The sequence below is a fragment of the Phlebotomus papatasi genome, chromosome 3, assembly GCF_024763615.1.
Source record: "Phlebotomus papatasi isolate M1 chromosome 3, Ppap_2.1, whole genome shotgun sequence".
NCBI lineage: Eukaryota > Metazoa > Arthropoda > Insecta > Diptera > Psychodidae > Phlebotomus > Phlebotomus papatasi.
This window is the reverse complement of record NC_077224.1, coordinates 56,741,967-56,759,673: the sequence shown is the minus strand read 5'-3', so window position 1 is coordinate 56,759,673 and position 17,707 is coordinate 56,741,967. Positions and strand designations below refer to the sequence as shown.

The window sequence follows — 17,707 nt, the reverse complement described above, 5'->3', positions numbered from 1 at the left end:
TTTTTTCTCTCTTTACCTTTGTTGAGTGAACATGGGAAAAGATAAGCTTTTAAGCAGAGATTCATGTTTTTAATTTTATTATAAATGGAAAATTTGTGTTCAACTGGAAAATTACTAATTATTGAAATTTGGGTGAGTCTGTTATTTGTGGAAAATTTATCATATTATTATTGTTCCTATTTTTGGTGATAAAGAATATTGTTGATGTCTGTATTATTCAAAAAATCGCCCTGTTTTTGTACAAATATGAGGGTTAGCTGTAGCTCAGCAATCTCCTTCTTTGGAATATCATCAGTTGCACAGATCATTGTCATATCTGCATCATTGATTTCTACATTTGATGCAAGTGACGATAAAAACGTCTCTTAAAAGAAATGCTGACTCAAAAGAAGTACAGATACAACAATGGTTGATGCAACCGACGGCGACGATATGCTTCTGAACAAAATTTGTGATTTAACTTCTTAAAGACGATTTGTTCATAATATTAACTCGTATAAATTAGTTTTTTTATAACATTAAATGTATAGCAAAATGTCCTAGAATTGCCGATTGCTCGAACTCACAAAATAGGACACTAGATACAGTAGGTGTCAAAAGTTTGTTGCCTCATGTATGTTCGAGAAATCGGTGCAAAAAACGATAAAAAAAATTATTTTTTAATTTTTTCTTTTCGCAAATTAGTTGCCTGTAATCCGTAGATCTTATTTATGTATTTCGGAAAAATTATTTTATTTTATTTCATATAAAAAATTATTGTTTTCCAAAAGTTGGTCATTTTTGAAAAATCAAAAGTTTGTTGCCTCATTTAAAGAACTAATTTAAAATGATCAAAACATGCAACCAACTTAATGTAAACCGGTTACATTTTGAGTTTATGTCGTTTGAAAGGCAAATCGTGGATTTGTACGTTGCTAAAGTTGTCTATGGTAAATAGGGGAAAGTCGTCTGCCTTTAAATGCAGCAGCCTTCAAATGTTGCGATTTTTTCGTTGTTCTCAAAAGCGTAAATTATATTCTATTAACTATTAGGTAGCTATCCATCATCCTCACAAATCATCAAAAAATGGAGAGCCTAGCTCCTATTTCCTAGATGCTAGATCAAAAAAAATGAAAATGAGCTCTAAACTGTAATTTTGATGTTCCACAAATCATGTGATTTTTCACAGTAAAAATCATTTTACAAATCTTCCATTGTGACACATAGAAGGTTAATCAGGCTTAATATTTCTGTTAATACATTTTGGTTCAGATGACACAATTTTTGTGGGTGGCAAAAATTTGCAAATATCACCCTGCAGCAGCCTTTAAATGCTAATGTCGTGTGCCTTTAAATCCTATCATTCCATACATCAAAACATGTGAAATCGAACTCCTACTTTTCTCTGACGAACGTCATACAAATACTTATAACCTGCTATCTTGCTCCGGCCGGGATGTTTCAAGTTGACAATTTTCAACTTCAATGGCTTTTTCTTCCAAATTTTCATGTGCAAAACAGTGCTTCAGAAAAATGTGAAGAAAAGTTATTGTTTAATGTCTTTTGACTGAAGTGATGATTTTAGTGAGTGCGTTAGGCTTCAATCTAATCATTTATAGCCCATTTAGTTTTATTGATTCAATATTCTCAGTGAAAAAAAAAAAACATTTAAAGGCAGCTGCCTCGTGTTTGAAGGCAGACTATGCCAGCTGCCTTCATACAAATCGACATCACTTTTTTAATTTCCTCAGAAGGAAAAACTGAGGACTTGCGAGTGCTAAATGAGGTAATCATATACGCCGAATGAACAAGAGAATTTTTTGGTGTAGTAGAAAATAAAATCCATTTTGTGGATTCTTCAGAAAAAAATCTTAAATTTGGAACTCCATTTTTCGTTTGAAGGCAGACGACTTTCCCCTACATGTGTATAAAAGTATTGATAAATAACAAGAAATAATCTATTTCTTGATAATTTATAATTTAGGTTAAAAATTGCAAATTACAAAAAGTTAAAAGGAGGGAAATCGTCCAGATATACTGCAGGAATGAATCTTCGTTGTCAATTGTTTAATTTTATGAAAAATCTCTACAAAATATACATAAAATCGCCAAAATATATGGTGATAAGGTATGACCACATCTAAAAAACGTTACTGGCAGACCTAAGGTTTCGACTCAGAAGGTCGATAACAGCATTATAAGTATCACTGATAGTGACTCTATGATGTCTGCTTCAAAAATTCGCAGTCAGTTTGTTACTGAAAGGACACAGGTCCCTACTGTTATAAAAATTAACTGAAAATGGAAACCAGGTGCAAGAAATAATAGAATTTTTTTGCACCTGGTTTCCCGATCATACGTGAGGCAATAAACTTTTGACACCTACTGTAGATGAATGTTCCTTCCACACTACCCAAAAGACATTTAAGGAAAAATTATCATTATTTCCGCTAGATTTGAAAGAGTCCTTTGACGGTTGTCAGAGCATCAGATTACAAAAAGTGATGAGTAATATGACAGTTATTGTGGAAATAATTTTGTGTCAGAATAACTCTAAAATTTCCAAAAGACGACTCAAAAATTTCATGTAAAATCTGTGCCAAAACTTGGCATTGATCAATTCCACAGTTTTAATTCCGAATTTTTATTGAAAGTAGTGTATTCGCAAAGTAGTTTTCTCAATAATAATAGAAAAAAAAACAAATTATTAATCAGGGATACCTTATAAAGAAGTATCTCTCAAAAACTGAAATCCAAACTTGAACGAAGAATTTTTAATAAAAATAAAATTTGATTTTTTTAAAGAATATTATACAGAAAATATATTTTTTGACACTACGTTTCGTCTTATAGAATTAGTTGCGATCAGGTAAACATAAAATCCTTGGTTCAAGTATTAGTTTAACTCATGAGCTAACAGTAAATATTTGCGTTTCTGATTGCAAATGAACCTATTCTAAAATATATTGTCCACCGAGAAGTTTTTTTCAAAAAAAAAATCTCCGAAAAGCCATAGCTCCATAGGTTTGGTTGGACGAAATGTTCGCCTGGGCCACCTCTAAAACTTAACCAAAAATAAAAGAAATCGTAGGAGCCGTTTTCGAGAAAAACCAAAAAACATGGTTTTGGAGGTTACGGAGGAGGGGGTGGAGGAAAAAGAAAAAAAAAACGTCCAGAGATATCGTTTTTTTATTGGAAGTCACCGAAGACCGGAAGTCGATATCTCTTACCGTTCATGCTCTAGAACGGTGACAGGTTGAAAAAAACACAGGTCGAGCAGTAAAATATCACTTTTTCAATTCAATTCAATTTATTGGAAAACAATAGGACAATCTGTCCTCTATACAATTAGTATAAATTCATATTTATAGAAAGTTTTAAAGTTGAAAAAAAGAAAGTAAAGCTCATGTGGGGCACGAGGAGTGCGCGGCACAAATAAATTTAAAGATAAGCTCCCTCTTCCGCTCGCGAGGTAAATTATTCCAAAGAACGATTCCCTCAACAAATAGGGAGTCGCGGAGAATGCGACAACCTGAACTGGGCACACGGAGACACGAAGCCCTAGTTGATGATCCAGTCACCACACGCTCCGCAAGATACCGTGGCAAACCACCACATAGTAACCGTGAGATATACGGGCTTCAGACCTAAGGCTTAGTTATCTGGCTTAACTCTTCTAATTCCTTATCCAGCATGATTTTTTAGGAAATTGTTGTTTAGCATTGAATATTAAGGACAAATGATTCATTACATTTTAAAAAATTAATAAAATTGCTTGTTATTAAGATTTTTGAGACATACGGGAACTGGGCTAAACATTCAGTCTAAAGCCGGCAATAGAGTCTACAGCACGAGTCTCCAGATAAGGAAATAGAGGAAGACCAAGGATTGAATCCACCCAAGGAGAAATATGATCAAACTTGGGGAGTCCGAAGACATACCGCACACAAGAGTTAAATACCCTATTCAGTCGGGCCTATGTTTCAGCGTTAGCACTGAAAAATAGTTCAGCCCCGTACGTGAAGAAAGGGACATAATTAAAGCTCTAATAGAAGCCTTGTACCCTGCGGCGTGAAGGACTGAAGGCATCGCAAAGTGCGCAAAGTGGGGAGAACTTTCCTGCAAATCTCAGCCGCATGATCAGACCATGTCAGAGTTTCATTAAAAATGATACCCAGGTTCTTTCAACCCTAGATGCAAAAAAAATCCCGAATAATTAATTTTTAATGATCAAAGATTATTTCAATGTTGTATTTATAGTTACTATACACATTTCTCTTTAATTGAGTTGATTATACTTAAGTAGGAATTTAATTTAATGAAAAAAATTGATAGCCGTGTATTATCTTTTTAGGATGAAACTGTTACGCGTTATCAGTGATCTTGTGTGATGGGTCAAGTGATTTTCTTAACACGTGCCACAAGAATTTTAATGTGGAAAATTACGACAGAAAATTTTACAATAAGTGCAGTTACTAGTGTGATAATACAAAAAAAAAATTAACACTTGAGGTAACAGAAATTTCACCTGCACTCGATTTTTTTAAATGTATTGGCATGGAATGGAATGCTCGAACTCGTTCTAAAGTCGATTGCTTTGTAATTAATCTAATCTAAATCGATAAGTGATACATTTTTTTTTTTGAAAAATCGAAGACAATTGAAGACCTTAAAAAATATTTCGTACAAACCAATTAGGAGCTAATAAGCGTTAATTTATTGATCTTTTTTTTGATGATATTTCTTTGCTCGAATAAATAATTAACAAATGGAATATTTAAAAAAATATATTTCTATTGTAGTTTTAGCACACTGTACTGAACTAAAGGATTAATAATTTGTTGAAATTTTGTGTCCGAGGTATGGAAGTTCTCATACACTGAGAGAAATCCGAAAAAGTTAAAATAACATTTCGGAAATATTTATTTTACCCTGCAGTATAGATCCGAAATCGGTGTAAATATTATGCTTTTAAGGTGTATTAGGGGTTAAAGTTACATTTTTCCATGTTAATTTTACCCTTAAAAAGGTGTAAAATTAACATTAAAAAATATTGCTATATTTTTACACATAAAAAGTGTTAAAGTTATGAGGAAAAAAAGTTAATCGCACCCCCATTTTCTTCTCAGTGTACCAATGATTTGTTCTTCCTATAAACAGGATGTCGAATAGTGCGCAGTTTTATGAAATAATATTTTAAATTTTAAAGCATTTTCATCTTGCACATTTTAACTTCATACGCTAAAATAAATATTTAAACTGAATATGCTCTCATAAGTTCGAAAGTTGGGATGTAGGAAAAATTTTAGAAAAAAAAGTGTAAATAGTTTTTTTGGTTGATAGTAAAAGGTGAAATAAAATAACACTTTAAAGAACTTTGTGTTTGCACTTTTTCTTCAGTTTTACCACTCTTTACGAGGCCATTAAACATTAAACGTAAAATTTTTATTGTTATGTACCACTACCATGCAAAATAGCATGAAAATAATGAAGTTTTTTTTTGTTGATATTAATAGAATCAATGCCTTACTATATCCCATCTGCTCTTAAGTTCAAGTTCAAGTCATAAAGCCCTATATATCCATTAAAATGATATTAAATTGAGAATTCTGGACAGTAAGTGGACTGGAAAGTGAATCACTTTAGTATAAAGAAACATTTTGGCTAACTGCGAATTGATATGTGTTGTGAGGTAATCAAATGTAAATGTGGTCTTGAAATTGACATAACATTCAATTAACTGATGATTTCAACCGTAATAATATCAATTTAGTAGCATAATTGAGAAAAATGATCCTCCTCATGTGACAATTTTCTCCATCACAAATCACTGATTTATCCTCTTTATGCACTCAAGTAGTTCAAAAAGTAAGAAAGTACCAGCTAAGTGTCTTTTAGTCTTTTCTGAGATATCGGTTCGTGAAGATCTAAATGTTTGATCAGTGGAGATGACGAGAAAATTAATTTATTGTAGAAATCTAATATTTTTTGGATATTTTGTCAATTTGTGTATCTGTCAGCAGCTTTTAGTGCAAAGAACACCCCAAGCCAATTGGAATTATAGTAATATACTAGTGACTAAACATAATTACTACAACTATTTGAGAAGAACAACCCCTAAACCTATTAGTGTTCAGAATGATCAATCAGCATCATGGGAGTTGGTAGCAATAAATCAAAATAGTGATAAAACACCGGACAAAAATGCTGAAGAAACTGCTCACCCAACGAGGAATTTTACCAATGATTTCTACTCCTTCAACTGTACAATGACAGGAAGACCTACGACAAAACTTACACCTATCCATAATCGTTATCCTATGTCCTCAACTCAAAAAATTCCTCAAAGACCTCCGTCTTCAACACGATCACCCCTCTTACTAACTAGATCTTCAAAGAAGAAGAAAGTCATCTATGTTGATCCACCAATAATTTCCGCAGTTGAAACAGTCTTGGACAGTGCTTATGATATGGTTGAGGATGCGTTCACGACAAAGAAGAAAATTAGACTGACAACAGTATCCCCTAATGTGAAGAAACGCACGAAAAAGTCACCAAATGGAAATAAACTAATAACCACACAAGTACACGTTACGAATGAATATGAACCAATTACTCAGGCCACAGTATTAACTGCCAATAATCGTGTTGAGAGTTCAGAATCGAGTAGTTCAGAGGAATACTACGAAGAGGATCTTTTGTATTACGACGAAGATGACGATGAGGAAAGTGATGAGGAATACTCTGTAGAAAGTCCCCCAGTTAGAGCAAAACCTGAAAAAATTAAACCAGTCATTGTTAAACCCGTTCAGGTAAACATTTTTAAAGCAAAAAAAAAGAAATTGTGCCGTATTTCTTGGAAAAAATGCGCTTGAAACTGAAATATCATTTTTTTTTAATGAGTGAACCAAAGGAGATTCAAAACCCTGAAAATTTGAATTATATAGAACGTGTACCTTCCATTTAGTTTGATTACTTAGTCAACATAGTTTTGAAATTTCAGAGACCCTTTGTACACTGAGAAAAAAAAGAGGCTGCGATTAACTTTTTTTCGTCATAACATTAACACTTTTTGGGTGCAAAAATATATAAACATTTTTTAATGTTAATTTTACAACTTTTGAGGGTAAAATCAACATGAAAGAAGGGTAACTTTAACCCATAATACACCTAAAAAGGGTAATATTTACACCGATTTCGGATCAATACTGCAGGGTAAAATTAACATTTCCGGAATGTTATTTTAACTTTTTCGGAGTTCTTTCAGTGTATATACAAGCCTTGGATTCCAAAGTTTGCAACTCAAAAATTTGAATACTTTCAAAGTTTGCAGTCTGCATTAACTTTTAAAAAAGGAAAAAAAATGAATCAATATCTGTAATGACATAAGAATCTCGAACTTTTTGTTCATGAATTCTTAAATCACATAAACTGATAAATCTCTTTGGAAATTTTGAATTACCGCAAAATTGAAAACTCCACACTAATTTGCGATAATCTGTAGGGGAGACTGGGGTAAAAAGTCACAAATCGAAAATTTTAAAATTCAATATCTTCCAAGATAAATAAGATAGCGGCTTAAATTTTTTCCCATTGATAGCCTCCATAGGTCTTCTTCAATGTCGTAAGTTTGTTAGAATTTGAACAAGGAATTTAGAAAATAAAAAATATCGAAATTTTTAGCCCTATTTTTGAAATATTTTCCGTGCAGAAGATATCAGTTATTAGCTACTTATATTAAATTTGATGCACTGGTGAATATTTCCCATATTATCTGAATATTCTTTGAATACGAATCCGCTATCTATTTTAGAATTTTACAAAGATTCTTTTCTCCAGAAATTCTTTTATTAAAAACGACCACTTGGGGTAAAAAGTAACAAAAGTTATGGAGCAAAAAGTAACAAAAACCGAAACAATTTCTGATGTCCCACAGTGAAAAGAAACGTCAATGCTATGTGTCGCCGCTTATTGTTTGCGTTGTTAGTTTTTTGTGTGTTTTTTGTAAAATAGCTTAAGATGCACTTTTCTCGCTCGGATAGAGGAAACGGTGTTTTACAAAGGTGTAGAAGAATAATTTCCTATGAAAATATGTCCTGTAGGTATTTTACTTAATTTTAAGGAATCCCGTAATAAAGTGAATCAAAATGTGATAGTATATCTTATGCCTGATACTATTTGCCCCAGCATTTTTGATATTGATATCAAAATTACTTTTTACAAACCAGCTCGATAAATATATTTCCTTACAAAATAGAAGAACATGACTTTCACAGAGTTGTAGAGCGGTAAATTTCCTATGAAACTGTGCTAATTAGAAATTTTGGAGCTGCTCGGGTAGCTTGTAAAAAAATAAAACATCCGTTTTGTTAATTTTTGCCCCAGACTCCCCTACCCATGAAGAGCTTTTTTGGAAATATCTCATAACCTGTGAATTGATACGCACAATTTTTTTAATCAGCTATCAACAAAATCTTTGAACTGACCCCTCAATTTCCGCAACTAACCGTCTTGGATTGGAAGGACCCGTTGGTAGCCCATGTCAATATTATTTTGAATGTTTTTTTTTTTTTAAATGAAAAATATATTATTTCGCCTGGGTCCTGATTGAATGTCTGAACAATTTATCTGACTAAGGTAAAGTGCCCTCACTCGAGCGGTAGAATTATTTATTCAATTTATTTATATTTGCTATAACTTACTGTAATAAAGCATGTACACGAAAAGATTTCTCATTCGCTTAACATGAAGCTAGTCATAGTAAGGGTTGGATTTTGTTTTGTTCTTCATTTTCGTTTCAAGAAAATTTAATCAGCCTTCTTTTGGTGAAATTATTGCTAAAAAATATTGATTTTTGACTAAGTTATTGCAAAAAGATGGAGGCCATGCAAAGATTAAAAGTTGGCAAATATCTTGAGAATCCAAATCCGAGTTATGCTGAAATCGCGAAATTGACCAGAAAGTATGTAACTCACCGTCCTGAAGATTTATAATTCAGTTTAAGAATCTCAAGATTGTTGCTCAGAAGCCAGGAGAAAGTAGCTAAGCCTGGGATTCAGGACTAGAGAATAGAAAAGTAAGTGCTTGAGCTTTTCGAGAATCAACTCAATCTTTTCGTGCGAGATATTGGCAAAGAGATGAGAATACGTTGAAGCTTGGTCCATAAAATCAAGAGGAGGAATGGTTTGATAACCTGCAAAGCTCAGGCTGCTCCCCATCTGACCGACAAATTCCAAGTCTTTGAGAAAGATGTTTAACTCGTCTTACACTCTGAAAGATCGAGAAACACTGGGTAATTTTGAAGACAAATCTCAGGAAGTAGGGTCAGACAGCTAAAAACTTGCCGGATTTCGAGAGGAAGTGGGAGAAAGACGCCCGAGACCGCGGATACGGGCTTGTCAAGTCTCCAATGTCGAGAATTAAAAAGAAGGTGCAAGAATTCGGCGAGAAGCCATTGCATTAAAAAAAAATTAAAAACTTAGAAAAATCCTAATAAAAATATCTTTCCAAAAATAATATGTTTTTGTTATTGTGATTTGTGTTTGAGTGCCATTTTTCAAATGAGAAATCTTTTCTTAATATGATCTATAATAGGTCAATATTCAATAAGTCAATTAAAATTGACCATCAAACATTCAAAAATTGACCCACCGGTCGAGCCGAGGACACCGCTGGAGTGAGGGCACTTTACCTTATGCCATTTTTAATTGTCATTTTTTTCGTTATATCATTTTTAATAAAAATTAACTCCATTTTTTAAACGAAATCCTTAAGATGTCATGCGAATGACTCCGATCCGAATAAAAGAGCAGGCACTAATATATTTTCCAATTTATTGCGCTTGAAATTACAATTTTTTTTATAATCTGTGCTTATATGTTATCATATATGCGGTGGTAATTTTGTACTAATAAATTCTAAACGTGATGGTTAAAAAATCATCAAGAAAAAAATGTTTTTATTCTTTTTACTTTGGGAAAATCTAAGGAATTCCTGTTTTTAGAATCCTAAAAACTTTGTAGTATTATTAATTAGGAAGAAATTAAGAATGTTAATAAATTGTCAAGACGATCATGACAATTTAATATCTCTTTAAAATAAGCCTTGAATACGATATTTTTGAATCAAAATTAAGATAGATAGATAGATATGATTTATTTGGTAAATCGGCTATAAGCCATTTCCACCACAGATGGCAAAAATCAAAATTAAGAAAGTAGTACTAAAAAAGTGTCAGCTAAATCGAGAAAATGTTTATAAAATTGTTTAAAAGCTGAAATATTAAGATAAAAACAATAAAATTTTATCGTATGGAGGTTTTTGGAAGTTAAGACAATTTTCTAAAATGAAAAATATCAATATGAATTTTCTAAGTAATAATTTTTATTTAAAATATTTTCTATTAGAGTTATAAGTTTCTTTTTCTCAAATGAGTTTAATAAAGAAAATTATACAGATTCCAAATATGTATATAACTCAAAATCGCTAAAATAAAGTTATGATAAATAATGATTTAATTGACGATTTCTCTTCAAATTTATATAAGCGCTATATGAAACATACCTAAGCGGTTTTTTATGATTTTGCGAAACATGTATGAAACATTTCACTTATAATTCAAATTTTTAACGCATTTGCTACTACTCTGCCACTCCTCCACAAACCTTAATTAGAAATTTAAGGTAAAAATAAGGTAAGGTAAACGTTAGTAATTCTCAATTTTCGTGCATTTTTTCCATGAAATAATCTACGCGATTTTCCAGAAATATACCTGCATACTTATTCCAATTTAAAATACTTTAAATAGGTAAAATCTACAAGTGCAAATCCAATAAACGTTCATGAAAATAGCTTAAAAAGAAAGCGTCGACGACCCTCGAAACCTTCAGATTATGATAGTTATGAGTACTATGAAGATGAAGAGGATGAGGAGGAGGATGACGATTTCAGCCTGGAGAATACATTTAAGTACGGAAGTCCTGTTAGAGGAAGTGTTTTTGATTACTTTAGTGATGTCATCTCCCGATTTGGACGATTTATCACAACTCTAATGGGATTTACTGGTAGGAGAAGGAGAAAAGTATATTCAGAAGAAAGTACAGTAGTGGCTAGCACAACTCCACGGACTCGAAGACCAAAGAGACCAGCACAGAATTATTATGAATTTCATGATCTCTACGGGTATTCTGATGAAATAAAAATGAACAATGATTTGGAGAAGAAGGAGGAGAGTTCAACTGTGGACAGTGAGAAGGGAATGTGGTCAGGATTAGGAACATGGTTTGGTGGAGATGATTCATCATCTACAGGGCCTCCAGAGTTGTCTACGAAAGAAAATTCTTGGTTTTTCAATATTTTCACCTCAACGACAACCCCTACAACGACCACTGAGAAAACAGAAAGCACTTCTTTGAATCCCTTGGATCCTGGGAATTTTATTGCACTGCTAGCACAGCATTTGGTCAGTACTGAGGCTCCTGAAAAGATTCCAGAAGATAATTTAGGTCAGAATCCTGGCAAAAAGGGCGATTATAGCAATTTTCAACTTTGGAGATTGAGACCCTCAGATTCCTGGCAAGTGAGATTCCTCACAAATCTCAGGGCATCTTCGGATTGTGAGAAGTGTCAGTGGTGGAAAGGTCCAAGTCTGCGTGGTCCTACGGATTTGGTTATTCCTCCGGAATCTCTTTCTTTCTTCGAAGAAACGCTGCACAATCAAGGAATTATGTTTGAAGTTGTTATCTCTGATCTTCAGAAAGCTATCACTTATTCCAATCCTAGAATGACCAGAAGGGAACAGTATGAGATTGAGGTGGCTCAGGGACATCCAGTAACTTTCTACAGATACCACAGATTTGATGATATAGTCAAATTTCTGGAGTTTCTGCAGAGAAAGTATCCGGAAAATGTTGAATTGAGCCATTTTGGAAGATCTTTCGAGGGATTGCCTCTGATTATGGCTAAAATCTTCTCCCCGGGAAATGGAACTATGGAATTGAGGACAGAAAGGGGACATAAGAAGCGTTTAGTAGAGAGAAAGTATCTCAAACCAGTTGTTTTGATTGAGGCAGGAAGTCATGGGAGGGAATGGATAGCTCCGGCAGTTGCCATGTGGATCCTAAATACCTTGGCTCAGGGAATTGGTAAAAATGATCCTCAAAGTGAAATTTATAGATCAGTGGATTGGCTGGTGGTTCCAGTACTCAATCCAGATGGCTATGAATACACGCACACTCATGATAGACTCTGGAGGAAGACCAGATCGACAGCACGTCCTGAGAAATCTGGATTCCTCTCAGTCTTGCCCTTCTGGAATTGGTTTCAGGGCAATACTGACGAAGAATCTGCCAATTGCACAGGAGTTGACCTGAACAGAAACTGGAACTATGAGTGGACAAAAAAGGGAATTACAGGAAAGCCTTGTGGGGATCTCTATAGTGGTCCAAAGGCTTTCTCAGAGCCTGAGAGCAATGCTCTGCAGAATTTTGCCATGAAACATCGTAAAAGGATTACAGTCTTTATTTCACTTCATTCCTACGGGCAGATGATCAGTATCCCGAAAGAGATTAGGGGTAGAAATGAAGATCTCATTGATATGGCTCATGTTGCTGCCCAGGCTCTCAATGGGCATAGCAGCTTGAACAGATATCTCGTTGATGACACTGGTGAGATGCTCTTCCCAAGACCTGGCGCTTCAGATGCATTTATGCTGAATACGGTTGGAGCTCAGTACAGCTACACCCTTGAACTCAGGGATACAGGAACTCATGGTTTCCTCCTGCCACCATCATACATCGAAGCTACAGCAAGAGATGCATTTGATGTCATCAAAGCCATAATTGATAACTTGTAGAAACAATTTTTCTATCTAAAGTAATAATTTTTAGAAATTTGTCAAATATTTGTTAAATTTCAAAAAAAATTAACCAATTCTTGACAAGTCAATAAATTAATTTTTACTTGAGACTAATAAAGTTCGCCTAAGTTTGTAAATCATTTTGAAAATTTAATATTCAATATTTTTAAAATTTCTATCTATATCGCTCCTTGGAAATTACAAGAGGTCAACTCAGTTTTTTGCGATTTTGAGATTTCAATGCACTTAGAAAGACAATTTAATAAATTTTCTGATGATTAAGTCATTAAATTTCGTTATTAGAAAAGTTTTCAAAATTTTAATCTTTTTGATTACTTGCCCATAATTTTGTTTGAAGTAAAGGGGCACAAAATATATTCATCGTTCAAATTTTTGTGAAACAGGAGACTAACTCAAGCAAGTTGATCCCTTGTCATTCTAATTTCAGCAAAATTTGCACATCATTTAGAATGACAAGGAGTTAACTCATTAAAAAACATATTTTGGAAGGTAAAAATATAAAAGTTTCGATGTTTATATTAATGCTCATACAAATAGAAAAGAAATAAATTGTTTTTGTTCAGTCATTAAACTGAGATACTTATTTACACAAAGTTGAATCTTTCATGCTGTCTCCTGAAAAATGGCCGAAAAGTAGTTGGCCCCTTGTAATTTCCAATGTTTGTTAAAATTCATTTTATATCAACAAAGGACTTAGTAAAATTTTGTTATTTGTTCGTATTGATTTTAATTATAAAAAGTTATATTATATTTTGGGATTTTTTACAGAAAATTTATGTGGTAAAAATAAGTAATTTAAAAATTGTGTTTTTTTTTTGGTTTTTCTGATTTGCATTAGCGTATAACTTTTAAATCCATAAAAATTAAGTTATAGCAAATTTAACTATAATGTGGTATACTAGTGATGTAATGTTTTATTTTAGTAAATTTTGTATAGCAATAAATTTTCCTTCGTCATTGTTTTAGATATCGATAATATAATATGTGCAACGATTTATAACTGACTTAAAAAACTTTTCAATATTATCTCGCAACCTGTTTAAAATAAAAAAAAAATGCGGATTTTTTCCAACTAGTTTTATTTTCGAATTTTTCGAATAAATCTAATTTAATTTCAACCTGTAAAAAATATGCGTTATGACAAAAGATCTTTCAATTTTGGAAGAATCTGAAAATGGGATAAAGATGACTACATTAGGTAGGGCAAAATGATCAGATTTTAAAGATTTTGACTATATTTTGAAAGTTGCCAACAGTATAATTGTATTGGGTTTCCAAAAATAAAAAGAAAGAAAAATGTACAATTATCGTTATACGGGCTTCATTCAGACCGAAGACTTATGGCCTCTGTACACTAGAGAAATTTATGTCCATATTGAAGAATTTTTGCAACACGAGCATAGACAATTTCTTTTTTTACTAATGCACTGATGCATTATTTTGCTGCACAGTAGCCAAACAGCTGTTATAGCTAGGCTCTCGGTCTTACTATTATGACACTCCATGGACAAGCTCACAATTTCGAAATATTGTAAAAGTGTAAACCTGACAAACACACAACCTGCGAAGGGGTTTTCCATCGTTTTACACTGGAGGTTGGTCATCAACACTAAGACGGCGATGGCCGCAAGGTAAGGTGGGTCAGTCACATGTGATTGTCGATGGTAATGAAGAAATAAATACAATATAATACAATTTACTTCAATAATTGACATAAATTTCTGTAACGTGTAGAGGCTATAAGCCATATGGCTTAACTGCTCTAATTCCCTATCAATCACGATTTTTTTGGAAAAATTTAACTTTAATTTTAATTTAAATTTTTTTCTCAGTGTAGATAGACCACCTCCTTCCGGGCGCATCAGTGGTGTTCTCTTTTCAGGGACACGAAAAACACACAGGATTCTTTGCCAAAGCTTTCGAAAATATTAATTATACTAAGTAATTTTATTAAATAAAAATTACCCTCCTTTTTAGCCACTGAGGAAGGCGCACTGCAGCGTCGAAAGCTTTGGCAAAGAATCCTGTGTGTTTTTCGTGTCCCTGAAAAGATAAACACCACTGACGCGCCCGGAAGGAGTTGGTCTATCTTGGGTAAATGTCCTAATTCAAAACCATTTCTAGATGCTTTAATTTTGACAGAAGATTCAACAATTTAAGTACATATATTTTTTGAAGAGGATTACATGAATTTGCTCCTTGACTCTTCTAGAATGTTACTGTTTAGTGAAAATTCTTTAAATATAATTTGAAAACTTCTTAAATACAAGAAAAATACGCGAGTGTAAAATGCTTCTATTGGAAACAAATTAATCCAAATGGAGACAAGGGAAAGTTTCTAATTGGAGACAAGCAGTGTAAATAAAACCGAGACGAAAGGCTTACAAAACCTTGTTGGGTTGCTCTTGAGTGCAGGATTTGTTCTTATTCCTGGTCTTTCCTCTTTTACCATCTAAAACAAATAGAAAATCTCTCCAAAAAATCAATTGCCGGGGTTTCCTATTGAAGCATTTGCAGCATTTGCAGACACTTCAGAAAAACCCTTATTGTTCACGAAATAGGTAATTATTTCATTTGAAAACTTCACGTACCGTTAACAATAAAGATTAGCACTTAATTTAGCTATAATCAGCGAGAAATGTAACATGAAATGTTAAACAAAACGAATCAACAACAGTCACCTCATTGTGTTTTTCATTGGAAAACATTGTCAATCGATGAAAAATTCGATGGTGAAAAGGTACACTATTAATTTTTCTGAGAAATTAACAAATTAAAATTTGTGAATATGAATGGATTTTTGCTTTATTTGGAGCAAAATTGACTAAATAATGAAACTGTGGTATAGAAAATTATATTAATAATAATTTAGTACTGTTTTTAACGTGGAAAAAATGACGTTTCCATTTGGAGTAGCGAAAAGTTTCCATTTGGAGCAGGTTTTGAATTAGCTTAATTTACCCTACTATCTAGGAATATAGTAATCCGTGGCCAGAGCCATTATACCTCCGGAAAACCTTTTGATCAGAAAAATTTCATGAAGTCGAAAATCGCATCCCTTTCTATCTCAAAAATTCAGCATAATGTCCATCCTACTCTATCGTACTCTTCTTCTTCTGTTGAACATCACACCAAATTAAATTTAATTCAGTCCAATTTTGAACCCGAAGGAATGGGATACACTTATGCAAAATATGTAAGCGAAGTGAATTTCGATTTCATGAAATTTTTCTGGTCTAAAAAGCGTATCAGAGCCAATAGTATTTAAATTTAAATTGAATTTGTTTTGATATTCTCAAAACGAGTGCAAAAGTCGAATGCAAAACGTTTGAGATGTGAATTTAAATTTCATCATGTCTTCCTGATCCAAAAGGCGTGGCAGGGGTAATAATGGCTCGTGCACAACTTTTAAATCAGGAAAATTGCATGAAATCAAAATTCATATCCCTTTCTTTTTCGCACGTTTTGTGTATATCTATCTCATTATCTCGTTCGAAAGAACGAGATAGACATATGCAATAGGTTTGAGAACGAAAAGATGCAAATTTCGACTTCATGAAATTTTACTTATCTAAAAGGTGTGCCGGAGCCATAGAGAACCAGTTTGATTCAATTTTAAACCAGTTCAAAATCAATGGCGAAGGAAAATTTTGCCGTGTTCGAATAAGTATTAAAGTTAATTTATTGGAATAAATTTTCTTCGCCACAATGTAAATCATCTTGTAAATTGCTGGCACTTAGTTACTCGCTAAATTGAAAGAAAAATGATAAACAGCAAGAAGTATTTTTCAGAAATATTTACAAACTTCTGCGAATTCCATTCTATACTCTGCATCCGAATTCCAAGTTCCTTCCACAAACAGAATACCAAGAGACATAGTGTAATGATTTTTTAAAATTTGTTTACTTTATTATATCAGTTTTTTTTGTAATATTTTTATTCCTTTTTTTATTTGGGACTAACTACAAAGAGGTTATGCCCGAGCCAATATTAATCGTGTTTCATTCTCTCATTTATTTTCTAATTTTATATCATTCCTAAAATAATAAGACTTACATTTAATAATAGATGATTTTTTTTTAATCTTTCATTTCTACTCTTGTTTTTTTCTCCCTATCATCCATAAAGTATAATTCTCTCCCTCCCCTCTTAACTCTTCTTCTGTAAGAAGAAAAAGTCGTTCATTCGCCAAACAGGATGAATCACTTACGATAGAAAATATAGAAGAAAATCACGAAATTTTCATCATTTTTTTTATAATGCAATAATTTTACATTGTAATCCAGTTGCGAAACAGTGTTTAGTTAGCAAATCAAGGACAATTACAGACAAATAAAAAGAAACACTGGGCGTACGCATAAACAAAAATAGATTTTTCTTTCCGTCTGAGATTTTGAAAAAGGAAATAAATAGCAATTTTTTTTCTTTTGTATCTATTAACATTATCATCTTGAAATACTTTATTACCATTAATTTCCATTGATTTATTTTTTTTTAGTCCCTCAAGAGGATTTTTTTATACAATTTTTTCTCGACTATCTTTTGATTCATTGAATTAGCCTTTCTTCTTTCTCTTTTCTTTTTTTTTTGCTTTGCCTATTTTTTCCATCAGTTTAGGGTTAAATATTTTTTTTTAGTTACTCTATTACAAATGTGTTTCACTTTTGTGTTTTTTTTTCAGTAATTTTTAAAAAATAAAAATGAACGTCAATAAGAAAAAAAATAATTTAATCACTAATATATATTTATAAAAAAAAAGTTGTCTATATAGAATTATACAATAAATAATAGTTATTTTGTTTTTTAATTATAAAAAGAACCTTTCACGCCACCGACATTATTTTTTTATC

At 32.6% G+C, this 17,707-nt stretch overlaps 1 protein-coding gene across 1 annotated transcript; it reads left to right on the top strand.

Annotated features, from left to right (window-relative positions):
* Positions 1–3,501: 3,501 nt before the first annotated feature.
* Positions 3,502–12,832, top strand: LOC129806730 (uncharacterized). Its single transcript, XM_055855501.1, has 3 exons — positions 3,502–3,604; positions 6,130–6,791; positions 10,787–12,832. The coding sequence occupies exons 1-3, from the start codon at positions 3,502–3,504 to the stop codon at positions 12,830–12,832; spliced, it is 2,811 nt and encodes a 936-aa protein (XP_055711476.1).
* Positions 12,833–17,707: the final 4,875 nt, after the last annotated feature.